The sequence below is a fragment of the Oikopleura dioica genome, chromosome 1, assembly GCF_907165135.1.
Source record: "Oikopleura dioica chromosome 1, OKI2018_I68_1.0, whole genome shotgun sequence".
Lineage (NCBI taxonomy): Eukaryota > Metazoa > Chordata > Appendicularia > Copelata > Oikopleuridae > Oikopleura > Oikopleura dioica.
Window position 1 is genome coordinate 6,827,993 of NC_137291.1, and position 18,017 is coordinate 6,846,009.

An 18,017-nucleotide genomic window follows, 5' to 3' on the forward strand; every position below is an offset into this window, starting at 1 on the left:
CTACTTCACTACACGATCTTCTTTTCAAAATAGAAGAGTCCACTGTTTCTTCTTTTCAATCGTATAAGTGCAATAAAATCAACCAATTTATTTATTCGGAAATATGATATATTTTAGTCAAGAATAGAGTACATGGCTTGTGCGAATTCTGCAGGTTTTTTCAAGACAGTCTTGTTGCACTGATGTGTGTTATTTTATTCAGTGTTTGTGAATGCAACAAGTAGTCGCTGCAAGATAACTGACATACTCCATGAAATCTATTGATTCGCTCTCATCCCAATCCAAATCCTTGAGGAGTTTTTCGCCAGTATCTTCATCACCTGCATGGAGGGCTGCATCTTGGAGAGAAGGAAACTCCTCTGGAATAATCTTAAAGCAATTACGATCTCTAAATTCTAAAAGTACCTTCAATGAGACCTCTTAATTCCGCTTTATTAAGTTGCTTGTCTTCACCGGCTTGCTTGGCGAAAGTTTTGTAAATCAAAGTCATTGTTGCTGCAGATCACCCATACTCTCAATAGCTTACGGACTTCTCTCTTATAAAGATATGGATGAAACGAAGAGAATACGGCAGTTTTATACAAAAATAACTTCCGGTTTAATAAGACGCTATGCATCCTTGCTTCATAAATGTCTATTTTTATCTTTTTTTAAAAACGTATCTAATTTTCCATAAGTATACCTTATAATGTATTATAGCACTTATTTATCATCAAATTTTCAATATCGAGAAGTTAATTTATGCAGGCTTTTAATCATATTCGTGCAGAGATTTGCAGAAATTAACTCCTGTTTCAGTCCTTTTTTAATTTTTTCATAGCATTTGGCCCGTTGCACAAATAAGTGCTGCAACCATTGTCACAAACTCAGTGAAGTTCACGTCTCCACTAGCGTCTTGGTCCAAGGCCTCGAAGATTTTGTCGACCGCATTTGGATCTTGTACACTTGCCAGCATACCAGCGAACTCATCATGTAAAACATTTTTGAAATTGGAAGTTCTTAATTTATTACCATCAAGGAGAAGTCTCAACTCTCCTTTTGAGAGGGTCTCGTAGGGTTCTTCATTTGATGCATGCTGATGGAAAACTCCTATCAGCATAGCCATTGCGCTTTGCAAAGCTGACATGTACTCGACTTGGTTTTTTTGTATTTTACCGCTTTGGAGAAATGGATGAAAACGGGCAGCTATATACAAAAATACTTCCGGTTCAGGTGCCTGCTTTGACTGTATCCTCGGTTCATGAACGAACCTAATAAAAAGATCATCCTAACACTGCAAGTATGGTTATTTTCCAAAGAGGAGATATTAGAAATCGTCGCAGAAAGAAGCTTCGATATTTCATTTAAATTAACTTAATTTTCTCTTTCATTTCAAATGATGTAGATAAGAAAAAGTGGGTCCCTCTGTTGACCATTACTGTTTGCAGAGCATTTCGTTCGCTACACAATCAAGAGCTGCGACCATTGTGACGAACTGTTGAAAATTCACATCGCCGGCGAAATTTGTAGCAAACCTTTGAAGTCGGCAAAAGAATATATTTTCTAGCATTGCTTCAGGTTTTCTACATTTGTCTCGCAAGGCAAAAGCAACGCAGATATAATAGAAGTCGTTCAATTTTTTTTTTTGTATTTTTATTTCAGTTGCAGCCTAAAGAACTACTGTGAGCACAACATTTCGTTCGTTGCCGCGGTAAGCGCTGCAACCATTGTGACAAACTCAGTGAAATTAACGCTTCCGTTTCCATCCTGGTCCAAGCCCTTGAAGATTTCGTCGACGACATTTTTATCTTTTGAGTTCCCCAACATACTTCCGAATTCGGCTATGATATTTTTAAAGGTTTGCGACTTTTAGAAAGCTTACTCTCAAGGAGATTTTTTAGCTCTTCCTTGTTGAGTGCCTGATCTTGGCCACAATGCTTGGCGAAAACTGAGATGAGGCCTGCCATTGCTGATTGCAGAGCAGACATCGTTGACTCTCGTTCCTATCGTTTTCACTGTTATAAAGAAATGAATGAATGGATGAGAAAAAAGGTAATTTTATATCCGAGCTACTTCCGCTCCAGCAGCTCGCCTGAACTGCATCGTAGGTTTATGAACGCACCTAAGAATAAGGGCGAAGTGCATTCAATGTTTTATCCGATGACGGATAAAACCACTCCTAGTGATCTTGAAATCTGGATTCGAGAACGGATAATAACCATCAAGATTGAGCCTTGCTAAGTGAATGCAAGTAGCATTCGTGACTCAGGATTCGTGAGTATGGGAATGATTGAGCATGCTCAACCGCTTAATCTCCATTATCTCTTGAATATGGGCTAGTGGTTAGGATTACGGACTGGGAACTCTCAACGGGGGGTCCCGGGGGTCTAGCCCCCTGGGTTAGGTTTAGGGTTAGGGGCAGCTCGAATGATAACCCGGTCTAGCAGTTCGGTTTGACTTTATTCTGGGTTCACAAACGCACCTTTGAAGAAGGATAAATGGGTTCGCTCAATGAACTCAGTTACTATTGCGATGCACAAAACCATTAACGCGATCAATTAAAGCCCAATTCAGAAATCGCTAAAAAAGCTTGGCAATATTCCGAGTTGTACTGATTGCACGCAATGTTTGTTGGTATAAGAACATCGTCAATATTTATCGGCCGATGGAGAGCAAAACTGGCTCAGTCCGACGCTCAGAGTTTTCAGAGATGCTTTCCTTTTTCGGACTGCTCGGGATAGCTGCTGCGGGCTCTCTCAGGTAGATTGTCTGACTGTCTCTGGAATAGGCTTTCAGTCGGGAACCGTTTTTGGTTATTTTTTATCGAAGGCATGTTGAAAAGAGAATGTTGCTTCAAGTACGCCCATTCTCACTTGCCTAACAGTCATTTTTCCGGTAAAATTCTGAACTTATGTCGCCTATTTTTTCCTTGTGAGGAAACTCAAAATGAGCGGTGCGCAACACCGGCGTTTCTAGCCTTTCCGAAAAGATTAACGGAAACTTATTTTATTTCCTCATTTAGCCCTGAATACGAATTTAACCCGCGTGGTTTCTACCGAGACCCTTGCCCGGACACACGCCCAGGGCAAAAATGCTCAGCCCTAGACAATTATGTTTGGAGAAAGGATGAAGCTTTCAAGTATGAAATCGTCGAGCGAAACCGCGAATATCCCGGACTCGTCGGTTACATGATCAAGATGACATCTCAGAAATGGCTCGACGAGAGCATCTACGTTGTCGAAAAGCACCAATCTGCGGAGTGGATTCACTGGGTCACCATGTGGGTGCCAGTTGGCGAGCGAGTGCGTGATGAGAATCTTCTCGATACGGCGGTTCTCTTTATTGACGGGGATGGTAACAGAAACGACGCTCCAAGCTGGGATGACTTATTTATAACGGTTTATTCACGGCGCTAAGCAATTCCATAATTTTTATTTAGATCGGACGCGTTTACGCAAGAATAACTGGCTGTATTTACGTCAATATCAAACAGATTCCAAATGAAAGGCTTGTCTTTAAAAACGACTGGAAGGTACGTAGATACGCCTGATAGAACGTCAATTTATCTTCTGACTCTTAGGAGACCAGAACTGAGGATGAAATTATCGCCCTGACGTGGCGTCACTTCTTGGACTTTCCCGATCAACCAGAATGGCTTGTTCGATTTCCAATGGTAAAAGCGAGTCTGCGAGCGATGGATGTCGCGATTGAAATCAACAAAGACCCACGAGAAGTCGCACTTGGACTCAGTGGAGTTGAGCTCAAAAGGTGGACTGTCGCTGGAGCATCCAAACGAGGCTGGACAACTTGGTTGGTAGCTGCCACTGATCCTGAACGAATCAACCTTGCCGCTCCGATTGTCTTGGACATCTTGAACCTTCAACAAAACTTCAAGCACATTTACAGAAACACTGGCAACTGGACTTTTGCCATGTACGACTACTGGGTCGAAGGAATCAACGGAAGGCTCGACGACCCGAACCTCCAGCTCATGGCGGACGAGATTGACCCTTATGAATACAGAGAAAGACTGACAATGCCAAAATTGGTCATTTCTGCGAGCATGGACGAATTTTTCCAACCAGACGATACTTGGTACTTTTTCGATGGGCTTCCAGAGCCAAAGTATTTCAGACTATTGCCGAATGCTGAGCATAGTACTTCCCTTTCTGGCCTTTCAAGTAAGTTTGGCATAAAAAAAAGAAAACATACTAGATAATTAAGCACCGCACTTTGCCTTCGTTCTCCGCTCGATGTTCCTCGCGGTAAACAAAGATTACTCCCTCCCGAAGTTTAGCTACAGAAGATACGATGATCCGGTAGCGAAGAATGGTGGAATCGAGCTGACATTTGAGACCTTTCCGAAGAATGTCTACGGGTGGGTGATGGATAGGAAAGTGGTTTCATACTGAACGCAGCTTGAAATCAAGGAAGAAATACAGATGCATCAGATTCTCTAGCGAATTACACAGATTCTTGTGTCTTATATAAAATTGGGACGAATGCTCTTATTTGACGATAATCGAAATTCTCGGTGTCTAAAAATTTTGTCTATAAATGTAAATTGAAACTGGCTTTTGCGTCAACATCTTTTTGGAACATGAATTTTGTCTGACCTTGAGCGTTTTTTCCATCATAGATACATAATTTCCTCCATATCATGGATCACTTTCCAGGGTTAACATTTTCGGAATTTTTCCTGAAAAACGTATAGCTGCGTGAATTTCTATGGAATCGCCAAAAAGCAAGACTCGATTCCGTCGAGATTTCCGAATCGCTGGTTTGCGAGATAACGAAAAAGGATTCTACGCGGGCTGTGATCTCTTCGTTTGCCCAGATGAGCTCCCTCCAGGATATCCCGATAAAGCACCTGTGGGAAAGTCAGTGAAGAAGTTCAAGAGAGTCCCAGATAGCAAAGCAAAGCCTATGCGATTTCAAAATCCAGAAGGCGCCATGTGCAAGGAATCGCTGAAATTCGATCCGGATGAGTTTTGCATTGAACTTGCAAAGGAAATGCTTGTAATTGATTGACAGCTAATGTTAACAGGACGATGTAAATTACATTATGTGAGCATTTTTGAAAGATGAACATGACCGGAGTACTTGACGAATTCATTTTCACGCATAAACAACTGAATCCTTCTTGGAATCCGCCACGACTCGAGCCAACTGACCTTCAAGTCCAGGTTTTTGCTTCCTTATCAATGCTCGAAAAAACAGTCTATTTTCTAGCTGCATGTTGCCAAGCGAATTATGGCAACTCAAACTGGCCCAAAGACTTTTGTTCTTGAACTGGACGAAGCACCGGACGCTTATCGGTTCGTATATTTTTCGTTTGCAATTGATGATGAAATCTTTCTAGAGCTTTCTGGTTCGAGATCGAGTTCCAGGGGCCAGACGATGTTCAAGGCATCGAAGTAACTACAGAAGCTCAGATTCTCCCAGTCGCCCCACCATTCGAAGATTGTATGGGCGAAGCCTGCAACGGAAGCCTTGTCTAGCTGATATTGACTTCTGTCTTGCAGACGTATATTTATAAAAAGAATAAAATTCTTACCAAATTCTTTCACCGGAGCTATAAGATCTCTTGCCCACAAGATAACATGATAGATAAGCGTTAATATCTCCTGGGTAGTTGTCATGGCCTGGCGAATTATTATTTTTATCTGTGGCTCGCACAGCGCTAGAATCCCGCGGCAGCTAGAATGGCGGCTCTTCGACTTCAGCGCCCGCGAATATGCGATCTCAACATGATAACACTCGGCTGGCCGTTTTCCCACTCAGCCTCCCTGCCAGTCCCTCTCGGGCACGAGCTTTTGCAATTACTACGCTCCCGGGGAGACCTTTGAGCACTCGGAGATTCTTTAGCTAACAAGAATTTTAAACTGGTGTTTGTGTTTCTTCATTGAAAGAAGGATAAGCTGATAGAAACGATAATTAAATAGCGAATAATTTATCATATTTTGCGAACGAAATTCTTCTTCGCGTGACTGTAAGATGGATTCTCAATCATCCTTCTTGAAAAAATGTATTTTTCTTGACTCGGAAGAATGCAAAATTGAGTCGGATTCTAGTCAAAAAGCGCAAGTGTCGCGACGGTGGGATGTTCCGCCGCCCGCAGATCAGGCAGCAGCCAATTTTGGGCCGATTTGTCATTTCTGGTCTTGGCGGCCAGCGCCACTTCACCAAATAACTGCTTGCTCCTTCCTGCCAATTTCGGCGATCAGTTTATTCCTCACTTAATTTTCCTGCTTCGAACTGAGCTTCCATTTCAATAGTAAATCACTGTATTTATATTCTAGAGAATTTTAATGGAACGGTTTGTAAGAAAGAGGAGAGAAGAAAGTAAGTATGGCGCAGCTAGTAAGATGAACTAGAAATAAATACCCGAACACACTTCATTTTTTTTTTGGGTAATTGCATTTCCAGCTGCACGAAATGAAATGCCGTTAAATTAAATATTTTTACAGAGTTCTGTTTAGAGATACACCGATTATACAGATACTAAGCGTTCGCGGTAGAAGATGCGACCCAGCAGGAGACTGTAGTTAGAGTGCTATACAGAGAGATAGTTAAGGGTTTGTTTTGGACTTTGGGCATCGCGCGGTGGGGATACTGAGCCAAGCCCGACGGTCAAGGTCTCCATCGTCGTCTCGTTTTCTGTTTCGGCGTCCAAGGGTTGCGAAGAGCTAAATCAAAAGTATTAAACAAGGTTTCCTCCATGATTTCAATGACATTATGATGAACCCGTGGAAGAGTGTGTGCCATTAAGGGTATACGCGCTTCTAAGAAGCACTGGCTGATAATCCCTAAGCTATGGTGATTGTATCGATTCCCGACTGAGCTCTTGTCAAATCTCTGCTGACCGTAAGTCGCACCCTTGTATCAAATATTTGGCTTGAGAGAGTCGGAATATCTGGTGCTTGAGCGCAGCGGCGGATTGAGATCCCCTTGAGCCGAAAGCGCCGCGTCAAACAGAATTCAAGAAGCCGCCGCCGCTGGACAGCGGAGCTGTCTTATCCCGAGCTGCTGTTTAAGGTGGTGGCGGAGGTGGTTTGGGCGCGCAGCACCCGCCGCTGTCAGGGTTAAAAATAATAGAATGAGCTCCGCGACGACCCGCAGCGCAGTGGAAAAGCTCCCGGCTGCCTGATGAGAGCTCTTTGAGGGCAGGAGATAACCTTAGCGCGGCGAGCTGACGGGCATCACCTTATTAGAGTTTAACCTTAACCCCTTCGGCTGGCCCTTTTTGTGCATTATGCTAATTTTACGCTCAATCTTGCCTTACAAGCTCATATTTCCTTGGCAGATATTGATGGGAATAAGCCGCTAGCGGCTTTTTTCAATAGAAAAATAAGCTTTGCATCGGATATTGGTTACCCTAAATCCGCTAGGAAACTACCTTTCTTGCTGCTAGTGCGTTTTTATGCACGGAAACCTCAAAACGAGGTTTGCCATATTTTCGACCGAGTGAGCTCGGAGCAGGGAAACTTGCGCGAGGCTTGGCGGTGGTGGTGGAGGAGCATAACGAGCTCTACCCCCGCCGCGGGAGAAGCAGCGCGCGGCCCCTCATCTCTCATGTTGGAGGGCGGCCAAAGCATTGCGAACGAACGCGAAAATTGGTTTCGGAATTTGGCGATCAAAGGCGGCCCAGCAGCGGCTCAGACTGCCGCTGATAAACTTCATTTGCCTATAGCGCGAAGCTCAAATTTTCAAGCAGCAGAAGTTAAATCCCCCAGCTTGGAAGGGGATTGAATCCGCTCTGGCCATGTCCCGCCGGGCTCCGCTGATAAAATCCCATGTAACAACATCAGCTCGCATGAGAATATCATCCGATCGACGGTTTGTTAAATGGATTCGTTTTGACGAGGGCGCCTTTCCGCATCAAGAGCGTCTTTTTAGAGGCAAAATTCCTAGCTCAACTATTGTTGAAGACGTCCCTTTTTGGCTCGGACAAAATGTTTTGACTCGGAGGAACTGAGCTTTTGCCACGAGAGTAATATTTTCGTTCCAGTCCGTCAGGAGCATATGTCTCACAAGACGGAGGCGAAATTGATATTTTTGAGCCGAAAAGTCGCCTTTTGACACAATACCAAGACAGGTCTGGTCAGCATTAACGTTCGACCTACTGAAATCGAACTCCCACTGGCTCGATTAGCCATAATAGCCGGCCCTGAAAATCCTGTAGAGTCGCGAAAGTTGACAGTGAAAATAATCGTCTTCTGAGCGATTCCGAACGGGCCCGGGCGGTGATGGACGAGATCTTATCTTTCAGTATATTCCGGGTTTAAATTAATTTCCAAGTTCTATAAATAAACATTCTTCTTTGGTTTCACTCTGATAAGTTTTCGTAATGGAATGTACAAACCTCAGAATCGAAATCTTTATTTAGAGCGCTAGAAAAAGCCATTGCTTATAAGAGAGAAATGCTAAAGTCTATTTAACCACTTTACAAACCCCGGCCAGAACGACTTTCAAAAAGGCACCAGGCTTTACGAGAGGACGGGTGAAAGGCCCGACCCTTGAAAAAATCAATGCGCGCGCTATGGATAAATATTCCCTCAAGATTTCGCGTCTGAATGAGCCCCTATAGAAGCAAAAACACACTCACTCCCCAGGAGAGGGGCCATCGCGTCAATAATTCAACGCTTCGAAAATAAAATTTACCTTCCGTCGAGGTCTTCCTTGACTCCCTTGCGTCGTCGATTTCGGCGCTCCTTGAGTTGCTCCTGTAGCTTGGCCATTTTAGAGCGCGTGATGTCGTTCTCGCGGCGCGTCTTCTGCAACCACTGGACTGAAGAACAGTTGTCAAAAACTTGTTAGAAACAAAAAGCCATAAATTTATAAATCCTGACGCGAGCTTGTTGCCAGGCCCTAGTCGGCTCTGGCCCGAGATAACGGAGGGCTTTACTTGGAATTTGAGTTATCTTGTCTAAACTGGAGCCAAGAGTGGAAACAGGGCTCTTACCCTATGTGTTGGGAAAATAAACGTTTTCTTTAAATTGATACTATTCAGACTCGATTACTGTTTTTAAAGGACTTCAATTGAAAAAAGACCACAAAGACACGGAAAATATCTTCATCCAACTTACTGTAATTTTGGTCGATCGTAGGGGGTTGTTGCTGTTTGCTCGACCTTGAAGACTTTGAAGATTTCGACGATCTCGACGATTTTGAAGAAGAGTGACGAGAGCTCGAGGATCCAATACGAACAGATTGTCTGATTCTAGCGTGTCCAATTGCTCGTCGTCCGATCATGACACCGTTCTGGCTGCGGAGGAGCTGAATGAACGAGTCAGAAGTTGGAAGCGGTATTCAGAGACAGACGGTATTCGGAAAAAGAATGAAAGGGGAGAGATTAAAGATTTATTTTTGCGTGAGTATCGGGATGAGTTGCGATCACGTCAGCAATGCATAATTTATTGGGCTGCGAAGAGAACGGTTGGTGGGAACATACCTCGGGCAGATATTGATGATTCGCAGTAGAGAGCAGGTCTCGCAGAATTTGAACGATTGTCGACGGATCGCGTCGCGGTCGTCCCGACTCGTCTTGGACAGACGGGTGGAGGGAGCCTGAATATACGCGTTATTCCTACTGTAGTCCAATTTAATATGCGCTAGCTATACTACTCAGCAGGCGCGCTTTGAAAAGTCAAATCGCACGTGCTGTCAAACCCTTGAGGGTTGTCGATGGTCCTTCGCGCGGCGAAAATAACTTTCCCTTTAGGTTTTCGATACCTGAAGGATCGCCCCCTCGAAATGTCAAATGTCAACACAATGTCAACAGCTGGCGGTGACCCACAGAGGATCAGCTGCGGTCAGCTTTGCAACGCGCGCGTTTCAAAGATTAACGACTCCCTCTGGGTCTACTCACAGTAGCACGTGAGATACGCACAGTAAACTAACCTGAAAAGGTGCCAGAAAACACGTGTGGTCCATTGTTGGTGACGGACTCGATCTTCGGTGCTGAGGTCGACTTTGATTGAGATCGGGGTTTCTGCTGGGATTTGCCGGATCTCGTGGGCTGGGTAGGTATTAACGGATAAGCTTGCTTGGGGTTAGGTGCTGTTGAATGGTTTTGTTGAGGGGTAGGGGTGTTCTTTGAGGTAGCAGTTGCTGATGACACAGGCGACGCTGATGGAATGGTCGACGGCGTCTTGGATGATGAAGCTGAGGCGGTTTGGTTGTGTTTGCTTTGAGTCGGGGTTTGAGAAGAAGCGGCTTGCGCTGCTCGATGCTTGGCGGTTTGAGCCGCGGTGGCGGCTCGGTGAGCAGCAGCTGCCGCAGCCATCTGATGGTGGATTTGCTGGTGGTGGTGGCGCACCGATTGACGCTGTTGCTCGGCGACTAGGCTACGCAGCTCGGACACCATTTGATGGGGGTAAACTAAATTGCCAGTTATGGCATGAAAAAACTTCATAAAAGTTTACCTATACAATTTGGCTGATGACCGGGGAGAATCATTTGGTGGAATCGGTGAAGCTCTGCGCGGTACCTCGTCCATTCCTCGGGGCTTAGGACGGGCTGAACAAGTCCTGGATTTCGATTCGAAGGGCCTGGGATAGCAGCATTAGGAGGAGGGGCTTGTTGAGGAAGGCGGGATGTTGATGGCTTCTCCTGACTTGAAGAAGGTCTTCTTGGGTCTTGTGGTGCGCTTGTTCCATTTTGGGTACGCGCGATTTTCGGGTCTGTGGAATCTGCCTTCTCGCGTGACTGGCGCTTCGTAGATCGACGTTTTCTTTCAGATTGCTCAAGCTGCAGCTGGACGAACATCATGTGATCTTCCACGCGGAGAGCGAGAGTAAGAGGACTTCTTCCTGATAGAAAATCATCGACCTAAAAATGGATGTTTTTACTACCATCTATAATAGGACTAAAGATAAATTCATTTCCACGGCTGCGCTGGTAATCCTGATAAAATTTGAAAGCGAAAGAAGTAAAAATGAGAGAAATCGGAGGAATTCTTCAATTACGCGTCCCTGGAAGACCGCCGCATCTTCTGGGAAAGTTTGGAGGCGCCCTGTTGGTGGTGTTACATCAACGTTTGTGGTGTTGCATCGTGGTGTGGTACGTGTATGGAGCAGTTACTGCACCAGTGGACGCTGTTCCGTCACTGGTTACCACACCACCAGCCCGCTAAAGTAATCAGCCCGTGCTAAAATTTCGGGTTCAAAATCTAATTTTGCTCTAATCAGTTGAACCCGTCGTCGGTCTAGTAAATCCAGGTGGTGGTGTGGTAGCACCGTGAAGTGGTGGAGCGGCTCCGTGGCGCTCCAACTCACGGTCCAGCTATAGACACCGTAGCCACTACGCTGCACCAAGGTTCTAAGAGTTAGACTCTTTTCAGAACGAATCCAATGATATCAAGCGGATTTCAAGTTGATTTTTTCTCCTGTTATCCCCCTTGATGATCCTTTATCCTCCTTGTTATCAAAATCTGAGGAAAATTAGCGGATAACCTGGCGCAGCGCCATTAAGTATCTGCACCAACCGTAGCGCCACTACACCACCGTACGAAGTATCTCGAGGATGTTTGGGCACGCAAAGGGCTTAAGGTGGAGTAGAGCCCCGATCCTGCCAAGCCGTCATTTGGCAAGTCAAAAAGTCAAACATTCGGGGCCACAAGACCAATTTCAAACGAGCTAAATCATCCCCTAAAGTGCTCATCTCGGCAGAAACGAGCTTTGAGGAACTGCCAAACATCAGAGCAAGGAATCAGGAGCCGAATTTAAATTCTCTCCGTAATATTTTCAAGCTCACTCTTTGCTAGGTAGTAGACCCTTTTACAACCAGCAAAGCCAAACGACTTTTCGCGTTTTTGACGATTTCTGCGGAAAATCCTCGATAGTTCAAAATTTATGGTCCCCTGAGTCGATTTTTCTGATCTTTTTAAAGGCGAATCATTGAAATTATGGTAAGGGCCTGCTATTTGAACTGAACTTAGATCTGTAGTTTGCGTTCTTTGGAGGGCGTGTTCTACTATTTCGCCTCGGAATGGAGCAATTTGTTTCGAAAAGTGGTCTTTCTAGTCGGAACACGAGTTGGACCGCCGCCATTGTCACCAAAACGCACGGCAAAATGACTTTAAACTACTCCAAAATCGATTCGACATGACCCGTCCCCAAAGTCGATCGTAGACGACGAGCTAAGGAGAGGATCGACCGCTGTCTTTACGCTGCTTGAGGCTTTTGACAAGGTAAATTAGCTCTTTAAGCATCCTAATCATTCAAACAAGCTCTTTTTTTCGGGCTTATATTGCCCGAGCCAGGCATTTTACGTGCTTCATAAAGTCTTCGCGGCTCGGCCAGGCAGGCCTGCCTCAACTTTGTCAAAGTATGATAATGATGTTCAACGTCATTTAATATTCTTATATGTAGGGCTGATTTATCAAAAAATAAAGTGCTCTGATTGAGCGAGTCTCAATATTTTCTGGCCTTTGAGTGGAACGAGCGGCGCATTCAACCTCGACCGTGATACGTTTGAACATTTTCTTGTCGCTTCCACGTGACGTCCTCGAATTGAAGGTCCACGAAAAATCACTGGCGCGTTTCCACATTGAATGCCACAGCGCAAACGCGAAAATAAGCCCCAATCTCATGTTTATATTTATTTGGCTCATTCGGGAAATGGTTATTTTCCTCCTCTTATCTTTTTTAAAATTGTCCCTTTTTTATTCAGAAAATGATTTTTAATTTTGGAAAACGGAGTTTTTGAGGCTTGAAATACTTTTTCAAATTAGGTGATGAATAAAACGCTGCGGAGTAAAATATCTATTCAATACCGATAATTTCATGCTCCATGCTCGAGTCAGGAAAAATCGAAATCTCGAGTCCCCACTCGTCATTGATCATTATAGGATGTTTGAGCGGCGCGATTGAGATGAAAATCGCCATAGAATCTCCATAGAGTCCCGCCGTACAAAAGATCAACCAGTGCGCAAAGTTTACACACAAGTGGAGCAAAAAAGATCACAGATCAACCAACTCGTCAGCCAGACGTTGCCCAGCCGTAAATAGTGATTCTTTCTATTTTTACAAGAGGGGAACGGCTCTAATCAAAAGCGCAATTAGAGGTACGCGGCGGATTTCCGCTAATAGGAGGTTGAGGGTTGCCCAGCTCTCCTCGTTCCTTCGTTCTTTTCCGTTTTGTGTGATTATTCTTCAAATATTGAAGAGGGGCGAGAAATTCCAAATTAAACATTTCATGAAAATATTAAATCGCCAAATTTCCGATTTTGCATTTTCGAAATTCTTCTTGAAAAATTGACTAGCTGGAATGTCCAAGAATTAGAAATTCAAGAAGAGGGCCATTCGGAAAGGTTGAATCGCTCCAAGCTCCGCTAACCCTTTGTCCATCCGCCGTGAAAGGGATTCATTGATCGCCAGAGTGACCACTGACCACAACGCCACTCTAACCTCACTAAGCGAGCAACAAAGCTCAAGCCAACCCGATCGAGCTCACAATATTGGGCGCCCAACAAATTGGAACCAATTTGTTTACCCAATCGAGAATCGAGCACCTCCGGTTAGGTGACAATTCTCTCAAATAACTCGCTAACCCGCTGGTCTTCTATTTTTAGCCGCTTCTTTTTCCCGCCGATTTCTTTTCAAATTTTTAACCCGCTTACATGCACGCAGCGCGCAAAAGGCCACCCTGGGACGTTAAATTTCATGATGTTCGTTAAAAAGGGCGAGGAATGTACGCGCATTAAATTTTATGATTAGTTACCTGTTGCTCGGAGAGTGATTCGATTGCCTGAACGACGGATTGTTCGGTTCCTTGCTGCCCGGTCTAAATTTGGAAGAGTTAGCCACCTCCATGATGGGCTCAAAAGGGGCTCATTCGGTTATGTCGCGCCTGTCAGGACGCCAATACGGGGGCTCTTTCTGGCTCTCACTGGGCGGCTGGCCAAATTCAATACACCAGTAGTGGAAAATCAGCCCCGCCAGTAGCATTAGCCTTCATATACAGCCTGTCAGATCTCTTGATACTCTCTATTCATATCCTACGGGTGGGGCAAGACGACTTACCGAAAAACCAGCTTCGAGCTGCGGAATGAGCGTAATCCGCGAACCATCGCGAATTTCAAGCTCGTCGAGGCGGCCGGTCTTCAAAACTCTACGAGAAATACAGTAAGCCTATTTTGCCTAAACCAGCAGATAAAAACCTTTCTCTGCTGAGCAGGGTAAGCCGCTCGCGTGGCGTTTGGACTTTTCTGGCTACTCGCCAGCGCAGTTCTTCCACTGTCGCGGTGGCGTCCAGTCTGATTTCGAAGCTTCCTCCCGTGGTGGGCACCACCTCCACCACGATTTCGGTATCTTCTACACTGTCAGCGTCATCTCTATTCATTTTTCGTGCTTCTTTTTCCCTCTCTATGTGTGAATTCACGGGGCTAAAAGCGAAAGATCGCAACGGAGTGGCACGGGGCGCGTCCGCGGACGAGAAATAAAGAGCACGGGCGATCGGGGGCCTGGGTGCGAGCTCCTGCGCGGCCCTCGCGCGCCACCCTCGTACTCGCACGCTGAGTGGGAGGGGGTCTGGTAGTGGCTAACCCAAACCCCTGCCAGGCTCAGGGACATCCTCGCACACGGTTCCTGTATGTCAGAACACTCTCTCAGGAGCCAGTTGGAGGAGCACCTTGCCGAGCTTGGTGCTTATCGCAAAGTGCGTCGCCTCCCGCTGCCGACCTTTTTACACCAAACGCTTCTTCCCGTCAGGCGACTTCGAACGAGATTGACGATGTCGATGTTGCTCGCTTGCATGTTCATGTCAACATGACCATGCATTAAGAAGATCATGCTCGGCGAAGATTGAGCAGGAGAAAGCGACATGCAATGAAAATAAGGGCCGCGGGGAGAGAGCTCCTTATTATTTTTCTTTGCAATGAAGCCTTGTTTCCGATACGGGTCAGCGCGGGAATTCCCGCAAGGGCAATATTTTAAAACCGGTATTTGATTGACGGCCAGCAAAAGGCGCAATATAATGCTCATATTTTTACAAGTACTATCAGTTTCGTAAGTTCAAAGACCGTCAAATCTGTCCAAGTAATCCAAGTTCATCCCTTCCACACTTGATTTACCATTGCTCCCCTTTGATTACGAGCGCAAAAAGTAAGCTACTAATTACACACATGTTTGTTTCGGAGCTGTGTTCGCACTGTCATTTTGCCTCTCGTAGGAAAAGAAACGCTTCGGGTGGACGAGGGAGGAGAGCTTGAGGCTTTAATGGTGTATAAATTATACACCGAGCTGTTTCCTATTTCAAAGTGCTGATTAGCCTCGTGAATGAAGTCTCTCTCTCTCTGGAGCGAATGTTTCAGGAAACAATAAAGCCCTGATTATTTTGGGCGAATAAATTTACGGCGCGTAAATGCATCAATTCCTTCAGATTCTCAAAGGAAGTCCCGGCGATCGGATGAATCGATTCCAATAAAACCGCGCTCGTGCCTTGCTTGGACGGGTTAACGATTTCAATTGGGGCGACTTTTCTATAATTTTTTTCTTGAGGGGACTTGTACCGCGACCATGAAGACGCTCGATAGCATGTGTGGTTGAGCGTGGGATTACAGGGTGCCCGCCACTGTGAAGCAAGGCCGGTCAGGTTGTGGTCGCTGCCTGTGGCTTCGCGCATACTGCCCAGCAGCTTTGTAGTGATTTGCAGGGGATCCTGAGCCCAGAGATCCATATCATATGGTTCGCTTCGGCTCTTTGTGAATGCAAATTCCCACAAACAGCTGTTTGAGCGAGAGTATTGAGCTAATACTAATATTTAGCTCTTTGAGGAAATAATAATTTGTTTTGCGCCGGCCCCTAAATGCGGATTTCCTGAACGCCTCATAAAGTACAATAAAAGGTGAAATGTACAGTCGCACAGCTGGAATGGGTCTCATTCGCCGGCGCGGTCAGGTCACGGTAACTCTCTTTGATATGGGTTTATGGGCCTTGAGCTTCGCGCACGAGGTGTTATCCCTCTTTTTGAGGAGGAAAGCTGTTCGCATATTTGCACTTTATTATTAGCCGATCTTTGATACTTGGTGGATACCTTACCAAAAAAATCCTTTAACTACCAAAAAGACAAAGGCGCAAGGTCGGAAACTTCTTCTCGTCGAGACAAATAAGGCTGAACTATTGAGCCTCAAGGATTATTCCCCAAAGGAACATTCCTTTCCGCCAATTTTCACGAAAAAAGTATTTGAAACGAGGATGCTGATTTATTGCTGTAAAAACAGCGACAATAGGGAAGATATTTTTATTGGCAAGTTTGGGCAGGAAGGCGGCGCAAAGTTTGTCAAGTTCCCAGCAGCGGCCGCGCGTTGTGCTGGACGAGCGATTAGGCTTAGCGTGACCGGTTAAATGTCAATATTTGAGCCCGGTCGAGATGCCCCTAATCCCCCTAGCTGGATATTATCACCTTTGGTCGAAGACAGTTTGGCAAAACGTCAATACGGGAGCTGCACGGTATCTCCAATATCAATTCTACGGCTTTTTATGTTTTGCCCACTGCAGGTGCCCATTGACTGGTCTAGGTTTATGTTTGTTAGCGACGGTAAGCCGGTATACAAGCTTTGAAGGACTCTGTAAATAAACACTTTGTTGAGCCCCCTATTTATGATTAGCAGCTAGAATTTCGTTGGTGAAATTTTATCAACGTAAAACATTTTTGCCGGAATGGCTCTGGAAGCTGCTTTCCATGAGAATGAATTCGCGAGCGGCGATCAGATCCGCACGGCAAAGCCACACCCTTGTCGCCGAGAAAACAAAGCTCGCGCTTGTTCATCCCCTTGTCACCACAAGCCTCTAGGGCCCCTGCCTGGTGATAAGATATCGGTTCAGGGTCACATGTTTGATCCAAACAAATTTCAATTTGGGCAAAACAATCGAACTTAGATTTGGTGGCGATAGAAAGGCTTGAGGGTTCGAATTCGTAAAGAAAAGTTTTAGATGACGAAGATGAACTACACTCGTGTACTTTTTGGTAAATGTTATCATCTTGATAGAAGATGTTTAATATATAAAGAAAATTATTTCAGAAAAATTATGATTTTCAAAACGAAATTTATAAGAAAAACCGAAAGAAGAAAGTCAAGAAAACGCACTAGAAATCTATTTACTTGCGCCCGTGAGAGGGACTATCGCGGGCGCATAATCCCTACCGGAGCCCGGTCGAAAACGAGCGGGAGTTTATGTATTCAAGGGTTGAGTGATAACTCCTCGGCGGTGCTATTTTATCGTCCGCTTCAAAGTGCTTCGTGTCAAAGCAGCTCTGCTTGTCAGCTCGCTCCAGACAGCGGCGCGCTGATACCAGTCACTATGTTTAGCAGTCTTACAGCTTTCATGTTGGGGCTCGAGTTTGCAACTAAATATTCCGGTGTGTACTCGCCTCCTGTGGCTTACACCGCGCGTTTGGCAGCGACAGGAAACGCGAGATTCAAAAGCCGAACAAAGTGCACAAGGCCCTTATCGAAAGAATCAGAAAAACTCCGATTCCCCTATCACTGTAAATCCGTATATTCTGTCAAGGCTTTTCCGAAGATTCTTAATACTAACGGCATTTGATAATAATAATCCTAAAGATAAGTTGAACAAGCTTTAACCCCTTAATCCCCTGAACCAGTGTTTTACTTTCAAAAATTAAATTAAGGGTAATAAGTTAAGTCGTCTGTTTGAGTTGAAAATATCAAAGAGCGCTCGAGCGTGTGGGGAATAAGGTCGTGTGGTTTTGCATAAGATCGGGATTTTCATTCAAAGTTTGATGAAATTTGGCGCGGGTGAAATTTCGATCGACCGGTGCGTTATGCGGTGCGGGCCGGCGCTCCTCGCCGTTTTTAATCACATAGACTCGCCCCACACTCGCGCTGCAGCGGTGCTAGACAAGCTTTGCTAGAATTTCCTCTGAATTCTTAACCATCTTTCTTGCCAACGTTCTATTCGAATTTTCTAACTTTGACTAAATTAAACTTTTGATTCATGCTTCTTTCGACAAGATTTATTAACATGCGTTTGCTTTCTGAAAGTTTTTAATTTGTTGAAATCAAGGAAGAG

The 18,017-nt window shown here is 45.1% G+C and overlaps 4 protein-coding genes across 4 annotated transcripts; 1 reads left to right on the forward strand and 3 right to left on the reverse strand.

The window, feature by feature from the left end:
- Positions 1-181: 181 nt before the first annotated feature.
- On the reverse strand, positions 182-545 carry LOC145695402 (protein S100-P-like). Its single transcript, XM_081772389.1, has 2 exons — positions 406-545; positions 182-359 (listed from the first exon to the last, which is right to left on the reverse strand). Exons 1-2 carry the CDS (start codon positions 488-490, stop codon positions 199-201), a joined length of 246 nt encoding a protein of 81 aa, XP_081628515.1. The 5' UTR covers positions 491-545; the 3' UTR covers positions 182-198.
- Positions 546-1,642: 1,097 nt separating this feature from the next.
- On the reverse strand, positions 1,643-2,020 carry LOC145711349 (protein S100-A1-like). The gene is made up of 2 exons (XM_081789069.1): positions 1,862-2,020; positions 1,643-1,820 (listed from the first exon to the last, which is right to left on the reverse strand). The coding sequence occupies exons 1-2, from the start codon at positions 1,965-1,967 to the stop codon at positions 1,657-1,659; spliced, it is 270 nt and encodes an 89-aa protein (XP_081645195.1). The 5' UTR covers positions 1,968-2,020; the 3' UTR covers positions 1,643-1,656.
- A 661-nt stretch (positions 2,021-2,681) lies between these two features.
- LOC145710973 (autocrine proliferation repressor protein A-like) lies at positions 2,682-5,543 on the forward strand. Its single transcript, XM_081788688.1, has 9 exons — positions 2,682-2,739; positions 3,002-3,377; positions 3,419-3,511; positions 3,560-4,160; positions 4,204-4,376; positions 4,729-4,995; positions 5,070-5,165; positions 5,212-5,297; positions 5,342-5,543. Exons 1-9 carry the CDS (start codon positions 2,690-2,692, stop codon positions 5,478-5,480), a joined length of 1,881 nt encoding a protein of 626 aa, XP_081644814.1. The 5' UTR covers positions 2,682-2,689; the 3' UTR covers positions 5,481-5,543.
- Positions 5,544-6,272: 729 nt separating this feature from the next.
- LOC145706510 (uncharacterized) lies at positions 6,273-14,509 on the reverse strand. Its single transcript, XM_081783959.1, has 9 exons — positions 14,144-14,509; positions 14,007-14,094; positions 13,705-13,767; positions 10,407-10,812; positions 9,883-10,362; positions 9,434-9,549; positions 9,069-9,258; positions 8,644-8,770; positions 6,273-6,668 (listed from the first exon to the last, which is right to left on the reverse strand). The coding sequence occupies exons 1-9, from the start codon at positions 14,323-14,325 to the stop codon at positions 6,536-6,538; spliced, it is 1,785 nt and encodes a 594-aa protein (XP_081640085.1). The 5' UTR covers positions 14,326-14,509; the 3' UTR covers positions 6,273-6,535.
- Between the last annotated feature and the right edge of the window lie 3,508 nt (positions 14,510-18,017).